General features: G+C 44.1%; 1 protein-coding gene across 3 annotated transcripts in view; it reads right to left on the reverse strand.

Annotated features, from left to right (window-relative positions):
- The window catches only part of kita (KIT proto-oncogene, receptor tyrosine kinase a), a 37,125-nt gene that overhangs the window by 8,388 nt on the left and 9,013 nt on the right, over positions 1 to 19,724 (reverse strand). The window contains exons 2-14 of one of the 3 annotated variants that reach the window (XM_064989401.1): positions 17,495 to 17,749; positions 15,868 to 16,152; positions 15,646 to 15,785; positions 14,964 to 15,132; positions 14,559 to 14,745; positions 13,739 to 13,854; positions 12,910 to 13,024; positions 7,303 to 7,487; positions 3,378 to 3,484; positions 3,050 to 3,176; positions 2,384 to 2,488; positions 585 to 695; positions 69 to 216 (exon numbers count right to left, since the gene is read on the reverse strand). In XM_064989401.1, coding sequence (XP_064845473.1) covers positions 69 to 216; positions 585 to 695; positions 2,384 to 2,488; positions 3,050 to 3,176; positions 3,378 to 3,484; positions 7,303 to 7,487; positions 12,910 to 13,024; positions 13,739 to 13,854; positions 14,559 to 14,745; positions 14,964 to 15,132; positions 15,646 to 15,785; positions 15,868 to 16,152; positions 17,495 to 17,749 — 2,050 coding nt within the window. Of the gene's footprint in view, positions 1 to 68; positions 217 to 584; positions 696 to 2,383; positions 2,489 to 3,049; positions 3,177 to 3,377; positions 3,485 to 7,302; positions 7,488 to 12,909; positions 13,025 to 13,738; positions 13,855 to 14,558; positions 14,746 to 14,963; positions 15,160 to 15,645; positions 15,786 to 15,867; positions 16,153 to 17,494; positions 17,750 to 19,724 lie in introns of all 3 variants that reach the window. The other 2 variants (XM_064989400.1, XM_064989402.1) reach the window with 2 other exon arrangements.

A 19,724-nucleotide genomic window follows, 5' to 3' on the forward strand; every position in this document is an offset into this window, starting at 1 on the left:
GTGCTGTGATAATTATACACCACTCAACTACCACCCTCTCCTTGTAATTGTAAAAGGGCCACACTGACCCAGCTGTAGCTGTTCCCCTCTGCAGCATGACATTCCTGTAGTAGCAGTCGTCCCCTAGCTTGGAGCAAAAGAACGTCTCTCTCTTCCTTCTCAGAAAGTTCAGGAGGTCACCAAAGCAGCAGTACTCTGTGATCACCAGGGTTGGGCCTGAAGACAAGGAGCACAATTGCCATGTCACATGACTGTAGAAATAGAACACAAAGAAGCAACACACAAAAGACAAACAAAGATAAACAAAATACTCTGACGTATAGACACACCAATACAATCACAGTAAGTTTCAGGATCACCACTCCTACATCATAAAGCATGATCCAATGCTCAACAAGCCATAAAATAATTGGTGATAAAAGGAGGGAGTGTTCAGGTTATCACTGTTTCTCAAAAACCTCTGACAAACCAGTTACCATCACCATTCAGATTGATGATACCATAGACTTAACCCTAATTCTAGTCTTGGATAAACTCTTCTTATTCTATGGTTGGTACAGTCCTCCAAACATTCTGCCCCTTACCTCCAACAGTACAGGCTCCAAGCAGGTTGACGATGTTCATGTGGTTTCCGAGGTAACTGAGAACTTTCAGCTCTGACATCAGCGCCTCCTTCTCAGTGGCATGGGCACTGGCTGTGGAAAAACCATCGGAACGTGATCATTTTAAAGTGCTTCAAAGTCATCATCAAAGAAAACATCAAAGGAAATCTGCTTGTGCTAGTTTCACCTCGTGCTAGCACAAACACCTCTGGCCACTGTCGGTGTCACAAGCATACATATATCAATGCAAACACGCACACACACACACATACTCAATAGCTACTGAAATATATTTAGTCAAATATCTGTTGAGGGTGTTCACCAATCATCATTCGGGCCAGGGGTCTTCTGACTGTGACTTGACCAGGTCTGATTAGTCAGACACCATAAAATAAACTGATTTATCACCAACATGTGTCTCTTTTTATTGCCATTAAACTTGTCTGAGGTTGCGCGACCGAAGGTAACCCACCCGGTACCGCCACCCTGGAAGCCTCTTCCCCAGAGCTAAAGAACTGAATCACGCTGTGTGCGTGTGTTCACTTTACTCACCCTCTTCTGAACCCTTGTCATCAAGCCATTTGATCGACATGATGATGTAGCCTATGTCTCTATTTCTGAACAGCTGGTATAAAAACTAGCTGCGGTTGAACGGACATTCCACAAATATATATACACTGAGTGAACAAAACAGCAACCTGGCGACCTGCTCTTTCTATAACATAAACTGACCAGGTGAAAGCTTTGACCCTTTATTGATGTCACTTGTTAAATCCACTTCAATCAACGTAGATGAAGGGGAGGAAAACGGTTAATTAAAGTAGCATTTTTTATTTTATTTTTTTATTTTACCCCATTTTTCAAGGTATCCAATTGGTAGTTACAGTCTTGTCTCATCGCTGCAACTCCCATACGGACTCAGGAGAGGCGAAGGTCAAGAGCCATGCGTCCTCCGAAACACAACCCAACCAAGTCACACTGCTTCTTAACACAATGCCCACTTAACCCGGAGCCAGCTGCACCAAGGTGTCGAAAGAAACACTGTACACCTGGCGACCGTGTCAGTGTGCACTGCACCTGGCCCGCCACAGGAGGCGCTAGTGCACGATGGGACAGGGTCATCCCTGCTGGCCAAATCCTCCCCTAATCCGGACAACACTGGGCCAATTGTGCGCCACCCCATGGAGTCTACCGGTCACGGACGGCTGCAACAGAGCCTGGACTTGAACCCAGAATCTCTAGTGGCACAGCTAGCACTGCGATGCAGTGCCTTAGATCACTGCGCCACTCGGGGGGCCAAAGAAGGATTTTTAAGCCTTAAGACAACTCTACTCAATATTAGGAAGGTGTCCTTAATGTTTTGTACACTCAGTGTATTTTGTAGGCTAATTTAGGATGTAGGTTACAACTTTCTCTGTGTGTTGTTACTAAGTATATTTCAGTAGCACAAGCAGGACGCAGTCTACACATTGCATTGGGGCAAAAACAATCAGCGTTTTAATCACAACTAACATAGAACCGTTAAAAGCTGACTGCCTCTGCCTCCTGTTTAACCAATCAAGGTTTGCAATGATGATGAAAAACAACGTTAAATCACTATTTAGACTGCCTGTCGGTGTCCTGCGTGTCTTTGATATGTTGCTGCAGCGGAGGGGGAGAGAATACCGCTCATACGCAGAAGCTTCGGTTGTTTAACTATCCGGAAGAAGATTCCAGAGGATTCGTCAACGCAGCTACTCTGAAATGTTTTATTATCACTTGTGTCATCACTTCGGTCTTACGTTTGAGCATTTTGACCGCCACTGTCATCACTGTATCAGCTTTGGACATTCCATAAGCAGTAGCCTCCACCACCTTCCCGAAGGCTCCGGAGCCCAGAGTTTTCCCTGCAGACAGACATGGAACACAGACAGACTAATGTTATTCCATCGTGTTCCCCTCCCACATCCTAGCTCTGCTTCCTGCACCAACGATCACCAGGTTTACCCTGCAAGGGCGGGGAAAGCAGACACCAGGACACGCAGAATCCTGTTTGGGGTGGTTTCAAAATTTCCAAAAACAACAGAACATTTGCTTAAAGGGAGGGGTTGAGGTTGTTTATGAAAGAAAACAGCTACATTAAATACATCATGCAGTTAGTGTGTGCTCACAGCCATTGCAAAAGTGTAAAACTGTAACCAATTGGTCTGTAAATAGGGTGTGCATCCATCATTATGAGCCCGCAAAGATACATTGGCTGGCTCCAAATACCAAAACAAAACAGACTTTCAACAACTGCTGCTATGACTTGATACTACACATCTTAAATAGACCTGGGTAATACTAAAAACAAACTAAACATCATATATTCCTGTATTAGAGATGACGGATATACTGTAAAAGATGTCTGGGGCAACCTCCCCGCTTGGTGATGATTAAATGTGCTATTCCTAAGCCAAGGAACTCACCGAAACGCAGTTTGTCCCGGGGGAACTCCCACTGGTGGTCGTATGGGAGCTGGGTAGGGTCAATATACACATAGTTGTTTCCGTGGATACCTTCAATGACTTTCCACTGGATCTGGTATTTCGGTTTCTGTGAGGCAAGCAGGGAGTTTATATTAGGAGAAGCACAGAGGATGCCATAAAACTCACATCAGTCATGGTACTTCAGCACAGTTTATGCTGAGATACTGTACCTTATCGTTGGCTGTGAGTTACTGTGTGTCATTTTTATACTCAGGTGTGTAACCTGCAGTAGAAGTGGGTGTGACATGCATGAGAAGAGGTGAGTTACCTGCAGGTACTTGTAGAAGAGCACTATGAGGATGACACAGAGGAGGGCCGCTGCTGACACAAAGCCAATCAGCAGAGGGGTGAAGAGCTCATGGGGCACTGTTCTCTCTGTAGGGACAAACACACAACACAGAGAGATATAGAGATATCAGTGAAGGACGTTAGAGAGAGGAGAGAAGCACTATGAGAGAATGACAGAAACACAGGAAGAGATCAGATCTTATGTTTGGCTTTATATTAGGCTTCTTATGTGGAGAGTGCTATGTGGTAATCACGCTAAAGTAATCCTATTATTTGAGTCAAACTTTATTTTCTGTATTTTGTTAATATCTTTGTATATTATTACCTACATAATTCCTGTTATAGTCACAGTACCTTTGGAAAGTATTCAGACCCATGAACTTTTTCCACATTTTGTTATGGTTACAGCCTTATTCTAAAATGGATTAAATAAATACAAATCTTCATAACGACAAAGCGAAAACAGGTCTTTAGAAATGTTAGCTCATTTATTAAAAATTAAAAACAGAAATACCTTATTTACATAAGTATTCAGACCCTTTACTATGAAACTTAAAATTGAGCTCTGTTTCTACAACTTGATTGTGGAGTCCACCTGCGGTAAATTAAATTGATTGGACACTTCTGTCTATTTAAGGTCCACAGTTGACAGTGCATGTCACAGCAAAACCAAGCCATGAGGTCGAATGAATTATCTGTAGAGCTCAGAGACAGGACTGTGTCGAGGCACAGATCTGGGGAAGGGTACAAAAAATGTCTGCAGCATTGAAGGTCACCAAGAACACAATGGCCTCCGTCATTCTAAAATGTAGGAAGTCTGGAACCACCAAAACTCTTCCAGGAGCTAATGTTTGTATCTAGGAAGAGCAATCGGGGGAGAAGGGAGGTGACCAAGAACCAGATGGTCACTCTGACAGAGCTCTAGAGTTCCTCTGTGGAGATGGGAGAACCTTTCAGAAGGACAAACCATCTCAGCAGCACTCCACCAATCAGGCCTTCATGGTAGAGTGGCCAGATTGTCCCGCCCTGACCTTAGAGATCCTTATTATTCTCTATGTTTGGTTAGGTCAGGGTGTGACTCGGGTGGGAAAATCTATGTTTTCTATTCCTTTGTGTTTTTGGGTGGGAAAATCTATGTTTTCTATTCCTTTGTGTTTTTGGCTGAGTATGGTTCCCAATCAGAGGCAGCTGTCTATCTTTGTCTTTGATTGGGGATCAGAAGGCACATGAAAGCCCACTTGGAGTTTGCCAAAAGGCACCTAAAGAGTCTCAGACCATGAGAAAGAATATTCTCTGGTCTGATGAAACCAAGATTAAACTTTTTGGCCTGAATGCCAAGTGTCACGCCTGGAGGAAACCTGGCATCATCCCTACAGTAAAGCATGGTGGAGATAGCATCATGTTGTGGGGATGTTTTTCAGCGGCAGGGACTGGGAGACTAGCCAGGATTGAGGGAAATATGAATGGAGCAAAGTAAAGCGAGATCTAGAGCGCTCAGGACCTCAGACTGGGGTGAAGGTTCACCTTCCAACAGGACAACGACCCGAAGCACATAGCCAAGACAACGTAGTAGGAGTGGCTTCGGGACAAGTCTCTGAATGTCCTTGAGTGTCTCAGCCAGAGCCCAGACTTGAACCCGATCGAACAACTCTGGAGAGACCTGAAAATAGCTGTGCAGCAATGCTCCCCATCCAACCAGACAGAGCTTGAGAGGATCTGCAGTGAAGAATGCGAGAAACTCCCCAAATACAAGTGTGCCAAGCTTGTTGCTGTCACGACTTCTACCGAAGTCGTTGCCTCTCCTTGTTCGGGTGGTGCTCGGCGTTCGACGTCACCGGTCTTCTAGCCATCATTGATCCATTTTTCATTTTCCATTGGTTTTGTCTTGTCTTCCCACACACCTGTTTTCAATCCCATTCATTACCTGTTGTGTATTTAACCCTCTGTTTCCCATCATGTCTTTGTCAGAGATTGTTTTATTGTCAGTGTTGTTATTTCGTTGTGTTGGTGCGCGACGGGTTCTCGTACCCATGTTTTTTCATGTCTGTACCTTTTAGTGTTATGGAGCATGTTCTGTTGACATTTATTAAAAGACTCCATTTACACTTCATTTTGACTCTCCTGCGCCTGACTTCCCTGCCACCTATACACACAACGCTGACAGTAGCATCAAACCAAAGAAGACTTGAGCCTGTAATCGCTGACAAAGGTGCTACAACAAAGTACTGAGTAAAGGGTCTGAATACTTATTTAAATGTGATATCAGTTTTTTATTTTTAATAAATTAGCAAAAATGTTTTTAAAAGTTTTTGCTTTGTCATTATTGGGTACTGTATGTAGATTGAGGATGTAAAAAAAAATATTTAATCAATTTTAGAATAAGGCTGTAACCAAACAAAATGTGGAAAAAGTCAAGGGGTCTGAATACTTTCCGAAGACACTGCACAGTATGTAGCATGCTGTGGTGTTGTACAGCATGACGCAGTACTGCTGCTGTTGTTGTGTAAACTGCTGTATAATAAGTCTGTTCCTCTGTGTACTGTAGCGGTTTGTGGTGTTATTGTTTTCCTCGCTCTGTACACGAGGTGTAATAAGCTCTTTAGCCATAAGAGGATTTCTCTCCATTTCAAATCATCTCAGAATGCAGAGTCTGCAGGAACTAATCTTCTGTAAACCTGTCAGTGGCTTTTAAAGCTCTCCCTCCATCCCTTTATTCTTTCCCTACAGCTTCCTGCCTCCTTGGCTGGCCACGTCCAAAATTCCCACAGTGTTTAAACATTCAGGGTGGCAAGGGCTCCAACTGTTGTCCAGACTTCCCTGCAAGTCTCTGCGGGTCTGCCCTGCTCCAATAAGCACTAAGGCCTGGGCACAAGCTCCCACAAGCCTGTCCTGCCTGGCTACACACTCCTCGTCCATAATGCCACCCACATGCCCGATGTGTCCAGGCAACTTCTCCTCCTCCTCTACACCATCGCAATCTCATTCTCCATAGCCACGCTAAGACAACTCTCTTCTCACTCTGGTTTCAATTGCCGTCATATTAGAGTTGCGCATCAGACAGTATATAAACAGGATGTTCTAGAAAGTTGGATTCGCGTTCCAAAATTACACTATGCCCCTACCACTGATGATCATTTCTGCTAGTAAGTGATGAGACATTATCACACATCACACAGGTTTGTGTTATCGCTCCCCACCTATGTTTATATAAACAGACTCCGGCCCTATAATCAATGCTTAATATTGCACCTCTGTTTATGGGTAAGATCTATGTCAAAAACCCAAGTCTTTCGTAAACAATCAGTGGATTATAATTGCGAAATCCTTCGAGTTGAGCTGAAGAGGGTTGATGGTGCGGATCACTTACATGACCTTGAGCCACATAAAGAGAAACAGCTGTAACGCTGCACCTCAGCTCAGACATAATGGGAGCAGTCTGACCTGAATGGACCTTGACTGTAATGAGTGCGCTGAGAGTCGCGAAGCAAGTACAGGGAGTGAGTGTATTAATAAATAAACAAAACAATAAACACGAAACACAAACCACGCAGCGACATGAAACAGAGTCAATGACGACTGGGGAAGAAACCAAAGGGAGTGACAGATAAAGTGCAGGTAATCAAGGAGGTGATGGAGTCCAGGTGAGTGTCATTATGCGAGTAACGCTGGTGACAGGTGTGCGCCATAACGAGCAGCCTGGTGACCTAGAGGTCTGCGAGGAGGCACACGTGACAGTGACCTGAATGTAACACAGCTGAGACTTAGTACTGCATTACTGACATTAATTCCGTTTTTTCGTATTGAGTATTATCTATTAAAAAATTAAAAAATTAATCTACAACAACTCCCCACTCATTTGTATATTGCTATGTGTGTGTGTGTGTGCGCATGTCACCACAACTCACCACTGATAGAGAACAGTGTGTAGGCCTGCTCTCCCTCCACAGTGGCCACACACTCCAACGTGTGGAATCTTCCCGTGGTGATGTTCAGCCTGCTCTCCACCTCCGTCTTCCCAAAGGAGGGACTCAACAATGTCACTGTGACAATGTCCTGCTCCTCCTGAGTGGCATTCATCTGGTGGGAGCACCTGAGGGATGGGACAAACTGTCAACCAAACTAATGTGACTGCATTTGGATGTCGTTTTTAGTAGATTTAATGCAATGTTGCTTGTTTCACGTGGCTCTATGAACACAGCAGTTGTAAATGTAAAATGGTTGAATGAGCTGTTATGAGTAAACAAACAGGAGACTAAGGAATTGTTGCCCATGTGTTCACCATGTGTGCCCTCAAAACAACAGCCAGGTACAGAGAGTCTTTGGACAAAGCTGGGGCATGACGCATACAAGCATACATTGGTCTTAAATGTCTAAATAAAACCTCACTGTGCCAGGCTAAATCAGTCCATCCCCATACAATGCCAGTCTTCCACACCAAACTAAAGAATATACTGTATGTTCCTTCCTGTCAGCATCTACTACAATACTTTAGAGGTACAAGAAGTGAAAACAATCTCAATAAAACAAAAATATGGGGGGGGGGCACATTCCATACCATCACCTTGTGCCTTATGTAAACAAACATTTCAAAGGTAACTGTACGCATGTTTGTTTGAGTTGGACAACTCTCTAAGTCGTTTTGATCATAATTGAAAGCGATAGGATAATGACTAGCCAATCACCTCTGACTCATTGCCAGAGTTTGCTTGGATTGGTGTTGCCATGCTTATTATAAATAGAGTGAAGTTATGAATATTACTACTGTTTCCTGAATGAGGTATAACATACTATGGGGAGTCAACGACCCATCCTATTCACCTGCAGCCTACTGAAAGCACGCCCAATGGGCCAATAGATGCCGAGCCAGACTCGGAAGCTCCTCCTTCCTGGCTATAATACCGGGGCTCACATCCATTTCCTCAATTCAATACCGCTCTTCAGCGAACCCAAACCCCCTGAAGGCACAGGCCAAAATATGTTATACCTCGTTCCCGCCTTCAGGGAACAGTAGTTACATTCATAACTGTCCGTTCCCTTTCAGTTGGTCACTGGGTATAACATACATGAGGGGACATGAGAACTTGCTGCAACATGGCTATGTGTACTGACACGCTGTCACTGCAACCCAAATCCATAGACACCATGGTTCCAAGAACAATACTTACATTACGAGCCTGCAATGTCAGGACTCGTACCTGTAATCGCAGGTCTAAAACGAGAACACCTGTTGTGACTTGGTAAAGCGCTCGCACGCGAGCTGCATAACATTGACCAGAACTGTTGCAAAAGCTGTTCACAACACGGACATCCTTGTTCAAATCTATATACGCGTGTAAACTGTGCACCGGACACAGGCCATGCTACAAAGCAAACAGAGAAGGTGAGAAAGGGAAGAACTGTAAGACATAGGCATAACCTAGGGAGAAACTGCATTAGGATTGTGGTGGATGAATCAGAATTAGTTGGGTAACATAGATAATTAAGATGTTTTATTTGCATAATATGCTTATGTGAGATAGTTGTCATTAGAATGTATCCTTTTGGACTATAGTGTTGGCAGTTGCACTTTTCCCTCAGCTGGGGCTCAGTCACTTGGGGCCCAGAGAGGGGAAAGGTCAGGCTTGTCTTCCACATGTCTCTGGTGCTATGCAGAATATCAGAAAGCGAAGAGGACAGGATGGGACATTGTCTTCATATGTGAATGTGTCTTTACCTATTCTTAAACCATGTGAAGGGATGGCGTGATTAATGGGATTACTTGAGATGGGGGTATCTAAAGTTGATAATTGATATATGCCATTGGATGAGTTGGTGTTTTTGTACTATGAAGTACCAGGAACGAGATTAGAACCTCGTCTGAGGGACCAAACTGAACGATAATTTATAGTGAATGTTATCTGGCTAAGGGATACTCCTTTCTAAAGGAAAAGTCTTTATTTGTGAACAGTCACTAAGATCTGTGGTTCGTCATGTAAGTTGAAAGGGGTGTATCTTGGCTATAAAAGATCTTTGTACTTTTCTGGTGGTACTTTTCAATGGTTCATTAGAGATAGCGCATCATTGAAAGTCAAAAAGGCTATTGCAAAGCTCCTATTAAAAAAATATGTAGTTTAAGTATAACTCTGACTGGTGTGTGAAGTTTGTAACTCCTCATTTGGTAAAGCAGAAATATGCCACCACAGGATGTAAACTCACTTTGGAGTCAACAGGCGCAAACTCCAAATAGGAAAGGTGTACTGATAGCATTTGGAGGTCCCCCCAACAGGCTTGGCTGACACCAAGGCCATAAATAGCAGGGCAGTCTTGAAGGAAAGTACTTTCAGGTCCATAGACTCTAATGATTCAAACAGAGGCTCACACAGAGCGTCCAGGACCAACACCAGGTCAGTGCCTTAGGCTTTGACCCTGCTCCGAGTGCACACACCAGAGGATGAGACCCTGGGGCAGAGCTGTTCATCCCTACATGGCACGCCGAAATGGCTGCCATATAAATGTTCAATGTGGAAAAAGGATGATCATTGGAAACAGGAAGCATCTGAACTCAATTTTGAGTCTCTTGTTTTTCTGTTGGTTTTTTTGTATTTGTATTCAAATGATCTCCATGGTATCTGGGTTGTCTGGGCCGAATCAACAACAGACCCTCCTGACAGACCCTCTGCACGGTGGCCTGAATCAGGTCCCCTAGAGGAACGCATAGAGCAGAGGCCGAGGCCACTGATACGCCAACGCATCCGTTCCCAATGGAGCACTCAGATACCTCATTGAAAAGAACAGACGACAATGCGCGTTTACTCGCGATGCGTAAGATCTACATCGGCCATGCAGAACCGGTCCCAAATCTGTGCCACCACCGAGGAGTGTAGTCCCCACTCCGGACGTTCCCTTAAAAGTAGATCTGCACTCAAATTGAGAAAACTTGTAATATATGTTGGCCTCTGCAACAGGGCATGCGCACTGCTCTATACGAGCAGATAATGGGCCAGGTGAGGAGACTGAGAGACATCATCCGTCCCTGCCTGTTGATGTATGCCACCACCGTCCTGTTGTCGGACCTTACCAACACATGCTGGCCCTCCAACATCAAAAGGAAATGCCTCAGCGCTAGCAAATCAGTCAGTAGCTCTAGGTAGTTGATATGCAGCGGCCTTTGCGCTGTTGACCAAATCCGAGTAGCCGAGTAACACACAGCGCTCCAGTAAGGATACGTCCGTCGTGACCACCCCTGCGGGACACTACCCGGCCCATTTGAATCACCTGACACAGCAATTGCGGACCACTCCAAGGAGTCAACACCCTTAGGCATGACAGAATACCTTGAGCAACCGATGGCAGTGGCGAGATGCGCCCAGTGCTGAAACAGATGCATCAACAGAAATCCCAGAGGCCCCACAGCTGTCATAGAGGCCATCAGACCCAATAATCACAGGCACAAGCAAGAAAACCACCAAGTGCCCCAGCTGAAACTGTGCCAGACAGAGCCTGAATGCGACCCTTCTTTGTTGGGACAAAAACACAATTCAGAATTGATGCCATTATGAGATCCAGAAACTGAATGCGCCGAGCAACTTTTCTGGGGATTCACTATGAACCCCAAAGACTGAATATGCAAAACCAGGGTGGCAGTATGGAGCTCCACCTGTTCACTTGACCAGCCAATCACCCAGATAATACTCTGACCCCTGGCACCGAAGCGGTGCCAAAGCCACCTCCACAGCCATAGAAAAGGTGTGGGGTGATAGGTGGGGAGGATGTATAGCGCATGAAAATATGCATCCTTCAGATCTATGATGTAAATCAATCGCTGGAATGTACCGACTGCAATAGCCAGCATAGTGTGAGCATTTTGAACTTTGATGTGCTTGTTTAAAACACGTAAGTCCAGGATTAGGATGCAATATTCCAATTTTCTAGGCAACTACGAAGTACCGGCTGCACTAACCGCTCTGTACTTCTGACATGGGAACCACCCGAAAAACGTGCTTTTGAAGGAGAGAGGAAATCTCCTCTCTCAAGACAGGCGCTAGGACCTTGAAGACCAATGACGTAATGACTCCACGAAAAGGAGGAGGATGCACAGCAAACTGCAGACCGTAGCCCCTCACCACTGTCCTATCAACCATGGTGAAACTGCGCCTGCCCACCACTTGATAGAACACGCTGCCAGTCTCGCATACATTATATCCTGAAGGGGCAGAATGCCACCCTGAGGTACTGGGATAAAAAAGTTGTTTTAAATATCCACCACTCTTGACAACCGAGTGTCCGAATGTGGGGAAGGAACTGGGTGTTCTGATACCCGGCCCACACCGGGTTCAGGGACCTCTGAGCTAGGAATAGACCCATTGTTAGCCTCTGAAGCTAAGTAACTCGCCACTCATCGGTAGAATCTTTACACAGGGGTAAGCAACGACTCACTGCTGCAGGGACAGGAGGTAAACACCTTACCCCAAACCTGGAGGAACTCCACTGAGGGTGAGAAAAACACCAAAGGTGCTTTCACCACCAATGGTTCACTCTCCCCGCCGAATCCACAGCCGGGGCTTCTGACTGCCCCGGACTGAGGTCATCCAATTCATACTCTGAAAACCCTCCAGAGTCAATCAGGGATAGTCCGGAATCCGGACTCTGAACACTGCCAGAGAAACCGGAATGAGCCTAACTCGGCATTGATCACCTCTATCAATGCCGACCACCAACCTTCCTCACAAAGTCAGCGTGACTCCCAAAGGACGTTGAACCCAGCTGGAGACAATAGTCACACGAACTGATCTGAACTAAAGCCTGCTGAGTGTGTTTCCACCGCAGGCAAAAGGACAGCACTCGTGAGTATCTTAAATTTTCATTGTGAAACCACATGCCCCGGTCAGATTTTCAAACTCAGCTGCTTAGCCTTTTTGAATTTATTCTTACTACTGGCCATTTTACTCAAGCAAGGAAGAACTGTCAGAGTAGAAAGTAGTGGGTTTTCAGCTCACAAATCCTACACAGACAAGGAAGTATTAGCTACACAAGCAGAGCAGAAAGTAGTTAGCTTTCAGGAAATCCAAAAATCTAAACACTTTGGAAATGCAAGCCCCAGGATTATAGCCAGTTTGCTTTAGCTGAATAGGATTGGTCGTTGACTCCCCATAGTATGTTATACTGGCTGACTGAAAGGGAACTTCCTAGAACATACTGTCCAATCCCCTAATCATAACACAGTCCTCTCGTGCCAAGCCAACAAACCAATCACAAATCATCTCTGCCCAATCCTTAATCACATAAGGGTAATCTCCCTTCAGTCCACCATCAAGTCATGCTTGTCCAATCCCACATCTGCTTCTACTGTTGGAAGGTCAAGATAATTAGACCATGTTGAACCCCTCTTACTGAGGGTTGAAACAAATATCTTCTTAGAATAACATTAAGTAAATACAGTTACATTTCAAAATTCCCTTGATCTATCAACGAAGTCCAATCATAGCATGCCATTGTGAGTATGTGTGTGTGTGTGTGTGTGTGTGTGTTGTCACCTCATATAGGGCTGTTCACAGTAGTACCAGGTGATCTGTGGGGCGGGGTATCCCTTAGCTACACATCGCACCTGTCCGTCCACCGGGCCCTCGTGAGATACAATCTCTGGTTTACCTGACAGAGGCACAGAGATGTTAGTGACGATGCCAGGTGGGGATTCACATTCACACATACTTACACGCCAACACGTACACACACACACACATAACACAGGCACACACACTTACACACTCATCACACACGCTGCTGCTGCTGTCTATTATCTATCCTGTTGCCAAGTCACTTTACCCCTACCTATTTCCTCATACCCCTGCACATCGACTTGGTACTGGTACCCCATGTATAAAACCAAGCTATCACTGCTCATTGTGTAATTATTCCTTGTGTTAATATTTTTTCTATTATTATTATAATTTATTTAAATTATTGTATTCTGCATTGTTGGGAAGGGCCCGTAAGTAAGCATTTCACTGTTAGTGTACACCTGTTGTTTACAAAGCATGTGATTATAAACAAATGGATTAGAAGTAAATTGGCAAACTAATATCTTCAACTATTTTCCCTAGTTATGGGCCTGTACATGAATTAACTGTAATGCTCTGATTTACTGTTTTGATGGTTGGGGGGAGGAGGGGAATAAGTGGTTGGGCTTTAACATGATGAATAATCTGTGAAAATCTAGTCATAAATGTCACACCCTGTTAATGATTACTTACATCATATTGATAGCATGTAGAAATTAAGTCTCTAACTACCCATTCCCTTACATAATGTATGTGTGGCTCCAGGGCACAGAAACCATTGAGAGAATATCATGTTACGACTTACTGATTACGTAGACCGAAAATGACTGATTGACTGATGCGTCACCATTGGAGGCATAAAAGGTGTAGACTCCACTCTCTGACATTTTCAAACGCACCAGCCTCAGCACAATGTTGTACCTGGTGATTGAATCAACAACAACATTTAAAAAACAACTCACATTATAGAAGCTGATTTTTTTAAATAAGCCACCAGTGCTCTGCCGAGGTCAGAAACTGCCTCATGGTTATTTACCACCAGAAAGACAGTTATTTGCTCACAGTTTAACTGCACAAAACTTCCACTCACTAAAAGCCCTGAGGCACTAATTTGTTTCTAGTGTGTGGTGTGTGTGTGTGTGTGTGTGTGTGTGTGTGTGTGTGTGTGTGTGTGTGTGTGTGTGTGTGTGTGTGTGTGTGCGTGTGTGTGTGTGTGCGTGTGCGTGTGTGTAACTATACTTGTGGGGAACAGAAGTCCCTACAAGAATAGTACACAAACAAACATTTTACCAACTGGGGACATTTTGGTCAAATGCTATTTCTAGGGATTAGAATTAGGTTTAGGGTTAGGGTTAGGAGGTAGGGTTAGCAGCTAGTGTTAGGTTTAGGGTTAAGGTTACATTTTGGTCTTATGGGTTAGGGTTAAGGTTAGGGTAAGGGATAGGGGTTAAGGAAAATTGGATTTTGAATTGTATGTCCCCACAAGGTTAGCTGCACAAGACTGTGTGTGTGTGTGTGTGTGTGTGTGTGTGTGTGTGTGTGTGTGTGTGTGTGTGTGTGTGTGTGTGTGTGTGTGTGTGTGTGTGTGTGTGTGTGTGTGTGTGTGTGTGTGTGTGTGTGTGTACCTATGTTGGTGGTTCTGTGTGGTGATGACATGGTCGGAGGTGTTCCTGAGCTGCTGGCCTGAGAAGCTCCAGGTGAAGGTGTGTGGTTTGGGGTAGGCTTCCATGTCCACATGCAGGGACAGACTCTCACCAGCACGAACACGCACTGTGCCGTTGTCTGACGGAGTCAGATGAATGAATCCTCTATCTGGAAGACAAACAACCCACCCGTCAGACACAATGACATCACAATGCCCTTGATGTATTCTAAACAAAACCACTTAATTTCCACTTAGGTTTTCAAATTAGTGTCGCGATAGCTTCACGTCATGGAAATACATAATACAACCCATTCAAATTGAGAATTTTAATATTGATCAGCAGTGGTTTTACATAATGGGCCATACACTGTAATGCCCTACTCACCATAGACGTCCAGCCAGATTGACTCAGAGTTGATCCCCTTCTCATTCTGACCCTCACATCGATATCTCCCAGAATCCCGTGCCCTGACGGAGTTGATGTAGAGCCTAGCGCTACGGACGTGTTTGATGGGCTCAGTCAGAATGCGTGAGGCATTCTCCACCGCCGGTTGCTGTGGATACGAAGCCCACACGGCATCCTGTCAATCAACACCCAGAGATGTCTAGAGATGAACCATGTTAATCCTGGCCTGGGCTGCATTCCTTCCCTCTCCGGCCAGGGGGACAGGAGGGCTAACTTCTCACACACACGCGCACACACACACACAGACGTAAACACACACCTCACTGTGACGAGCCTGAGACTCAGTAAATATACACACAAACTTAGTCCTGCAACCTCCCATCACACTGGTTTCTCAAGATACTGAAGTTTCAGTCTTGGAGCGTTTTGGACTCTCTTGTAAACCCTTCATAACTCCTATAGTCCCTTCTAAATCTTACAAACACTGTTCTGAGAGCTTTTGTTATGACTTCATATCCCCTAATTTGACATATATCTTTTCAGCTTTTCCAATAAAATTCCAATCTCAATCTCTCTTTCAGTCAATTTGTTGGAGATCTGTCCATGGTATCCCTCCAGCTTCCCTGGCCAACCCCGCAGAGAGAGGGCAAAGGGTTCTCACCGTGCCGGGCGGTGCGGCCCACTTCAGCTTGATGTCTCCGTTGACGTTGGTGGTGCTACAGGTCAGGGTAAGAGTCTGGCCCCGTGTCAGGATCACCCTCTTGGGTTCCCGTATCTCAATCACAGGGGCCGCGTCTGGGACTGAGATAAAAAAGGTTGAATATCAAATAAAAGATCTGAATACTGTACTTCACATCCTAGAACACAAATAATGTTATTTTACCTGGGCGCACATTCAGATCATAGTGATGTGATTTAACGTGGGCGCTGCCAAGTCTGCCAGTGCAGATATAACAGCCCTCGAAGGCCTTCTGAGTGTCGAAGATAACCATGCCCCGCTCCAGGCTGGCAACATAGTGGAGGCCAGTAGGGAGGGCACCGCCATGACACGGCTCCAGGCTCAGGTTGACCACGCCCGGGTCAGTTGCTAGGCAGGGGATGGAGGCGCTGTCTCCCGCACGAGTTAGGATACTGAACACCATAGTCTTTCTAAAGGCATTATCAGGATCTGCCAAAACAACAACTTAAAATCAACATTGTGGTATGAAAACAACCACAGGTAGACAATCCAAAGATTTTTGTACAAACTTTTTTTTAAATCACTTAGGTTCTCAATTGATAAAAACTACATTTGCTGAAAACAAATATATTATTTAATGGCAACTGTTTTATTTGATTATTATCAAACCTATATTTCAAGTTGCAACTTATTTCTTTTTTTCAACACTTCCCCTTTGGTTCAACCTACAAAATAACACATACAAATTAAGATTTCATGTAAATACATCAAATTCTGTCCAAAATCTCATTACATTTTTGATTTGGAATTACGCATTTATTCAATTGTGTTACAAGCAATTAACTAAACTCCCTGTAAATTTAGAAAGTTTCTTCAATAATGTTAACAAACATATTTTTTTACTAAATACTTTTATATTTAGTAGCCACAATATTGTATTGTCTTCAGTATCACGTGCAGTTATGCCAGTATCATTACAAAACCTGGCAGTGTAGAAGTTTATGTTTGAATGTCGATTACAATAGAGCACATGGAATGACATTCACTCTCATGGGTAGCCAAAATGAACAACCTGAAAGCCATGCCCCCAATAAACCACGCCTCCAAATCTTCTGCTAGGCTGCCGCAGTTACATCCCCCCCCCCCCCCACAAGTGTTGAAAGCAATTCAGAAGCTATCAGAAATTAGGAGATAGTATGTATAATACTGAGAGAGGAGATTAGGAGAGGAGATAGTATGTATAATACTGAGAGAAGAAATTAGGAGATAGTATGTATAATACTGAGAGAAGATATTAGGAGATAGTATGTATAATACTGAGGTAACAGATTAGGAGATGGTGCCAATTGTGTTAGCCAAACATTGATACAGATCCAGTTTGCTCTTTAGGCAATAATCAATCAATCACTGACACACACACACACACACACACACACACACACACTTTCCAATAAATACGCAGTTCTATCTAGATGTACTGCCCTATAGTCATGTCACTTGTCTAAGTGGTGTTGAAGACTGATCCAAATACCGATCGATCCAGGAGACACTTGTAAAAACCTTCATGCACAAACTCAACCTCAAACAATGCCCTTCTCAGAAAAGGTTTTATCACTTGTTCTGCCTCAAAAAATGTTTTACAAGATCAGAGAAAAACAGGTTCCTTTCTCATGTGCATTCTTTCTCCCACCCCTCTCTTTCTCTCTCTAGCTTGCTGGCTCACAAACTCCCTCATACCCAGATACACATAAGAACTCAATCATATCACATACACATCTCACATGCCCACACAGGCACACAGGGTCATGAATGTTGAGTCAGAAACACACACCTTTGACAAAGACGTAGACAGAGCTCTGCTCTCCGCTGCTCTCCTCCAGGCAGATGTATCGGCCCATGTGGACAGGCTGAGCTTTGGGGATTTCCAGGTCGGACGCCCCATTACTCCGCACCTCGCCCCTCAGCTTTGGACGGTCCTCCCTCTGCCACCGCATCACCTGGTCACCCTGGCAACGCAGACTGAAGGGGGCATTGAGTGGAATGACCAGGTAGGGGTTGCTGGGGGTGATGGTGGGCCTTGAGCTGCCTGTAGTAACATGGTCGGGATCTTCATTACAGTACAGTATAGATAAAACAGGCTCTGGATCAGTGGAGGCTGCTGAGGGGAGGGCTGCTCATAATAATGGCTGGAACGGAGCAGATGGAATGGCATCAAACACATAGAAACCATGTGTTTGATGTATCTGATACCATTCTACTTATTCTGCTCCAGCCATTACCACGAGCCCACCCTCCCCAATTACGGTGCCACCAACCTCCTGTGCTCTGGATATCATACACAGAATCACTGAAAATCAGTGGTGTAGTGGAGGGTATATCCCAGTGCGTACACTCACTTCTTAATCCCCATGGATAAGTATCAAAGTAGTGATAGTGGAGGTATCCACCTTATCAATGAATAGGGCTGATGGAACCGATCAGAATATTTAGCTTAACATGTTGATAAACTATTATTTCTTCACATTGTAGGCGCAGAAATGTACACACGACAGTAGCCCTACGCGTGATGGTTCCAAAATGCTATTTGATAGTATGTAAGGGCAACAGTCTTCCGGTAGATGGAAGGGCTTCCCCAAAAACCTTCTCAGTTAAACTAGCTACAAAGTAGAATGATATCATTATTCGCATCAATCCAGTGTGCATTTATTTTTCAAACCTTTTCATGTGCTACCAAAACACATCAAAAACCAAACAACAGTTCTAGGTGCCTGCACACTTGAATTAAAGGGTAACTACATTTAAAAAACATCCCAGACCTTAAAAGTGGTCTCCTGATGTGGTGTAAGCATTGTTATGGACTTTCCATTTTGTTGTTTTTCTGTTAAAAAAAGTGTAACTGAGAAGAAAAACCTGAAAACCTGTAAAGTCTTAAAGCTGTGAATTTCTGACTGAGTTGACAACCTCATGTATCTGTTTCAATAGTAGGCCTACTATAAGTCTACTTGTACAGTACAGCTTGGATTGGCCTGACTGTGAAAGACCAACATGGGATTTATAATTTTAGGTAATTCAGTTTGTCACCCTTTCTCATAGACGTTTTCACACAGGGCGCCTTTCCTTCGCTGGAAATTTTTGGGCAAAATTAGAGTATACCCACTTCTCCAGGCACCACTACACCACTGCTAAACATTTTATTATAACACACACAGTCCTCACAACTGACAGCAGTTAGTTTCCAAAGGACCTTAATCAGTATCTATAGGCTAATGGTAATTCAGTTTTACTGTACATGCGAGGCTTTCACTCTCATTTGTGTTAGATGGGTAAATGTTAAGAGTACAGGTATGTTTCACAGAACGGAGTAGATAAGTAACTGCCAAAATAAAGGAAACACCAACATAAAGTGTGTTCATAGGGTTTTGGGCCACCATGAGTCGCTAGCACAGCTTTAAAGCACCTTGGCATAGATTCTACAAGGGCCTGGAACTCATGACACCATTCTTCCACGAGATATTCCATCATTTGGTGTTTTGTTGATGGTGGTAGAAAAACGCTGTCTCGGGGGGCCGCTCCAGAATCTCCCAAAAGTGTTCAATTAGGTTGAGATCTAGTGACTGAGACACACATACTCTAACACACACACACACACAAACACCCTTTAAACCCCCTATGCTCCTTTGAGACCTCTTCTTCTAGCCATTGTAGCCAAAATTGTATACATGACCCGAAGCATGATGGAATGTTATTTGCTTAATTAACTCAGGAACCACAGCTGTGTAGAAGCAACTGCTTTCAATATATTTTGTATCCCTTTTTCTCAAGTATTTCCTTTATTGTAGCAGTTACCTGTATCTTTAACAGCAAAGAGTGCACAGCAGTAATAGTCAGTTAGAAATGTATGTCAATACAGAGGATGGGTAGATGAGAGCCTCATAGCTTGTTTTGCATGCATTTTGATAGTAATACAAATCATTATCATAGCCCTCCCATCAATATATTGACACCACTTCATGACTGAAAAATGACAGGTGAGTTATCGCTTTGGCAAAGATGTAAAACTA

The sequence above is a fragment of the Oncorhynchus masou genome, chromosome 15, assembly GCF_036934945.1.
Source record: "Oncorhynchus masou masou isolate Uvic2021 chromosome 15, UVic_Omas_1.1, whole genome shotgun sequence".
In the NCBI taxonomy this organism is placed as follows: Eukaryota; Metazoa; Chordata; class Actinopteri; order Salmoniformes; family Salmonidae; genus Oncorhynchus; species Oncorhynchus masou.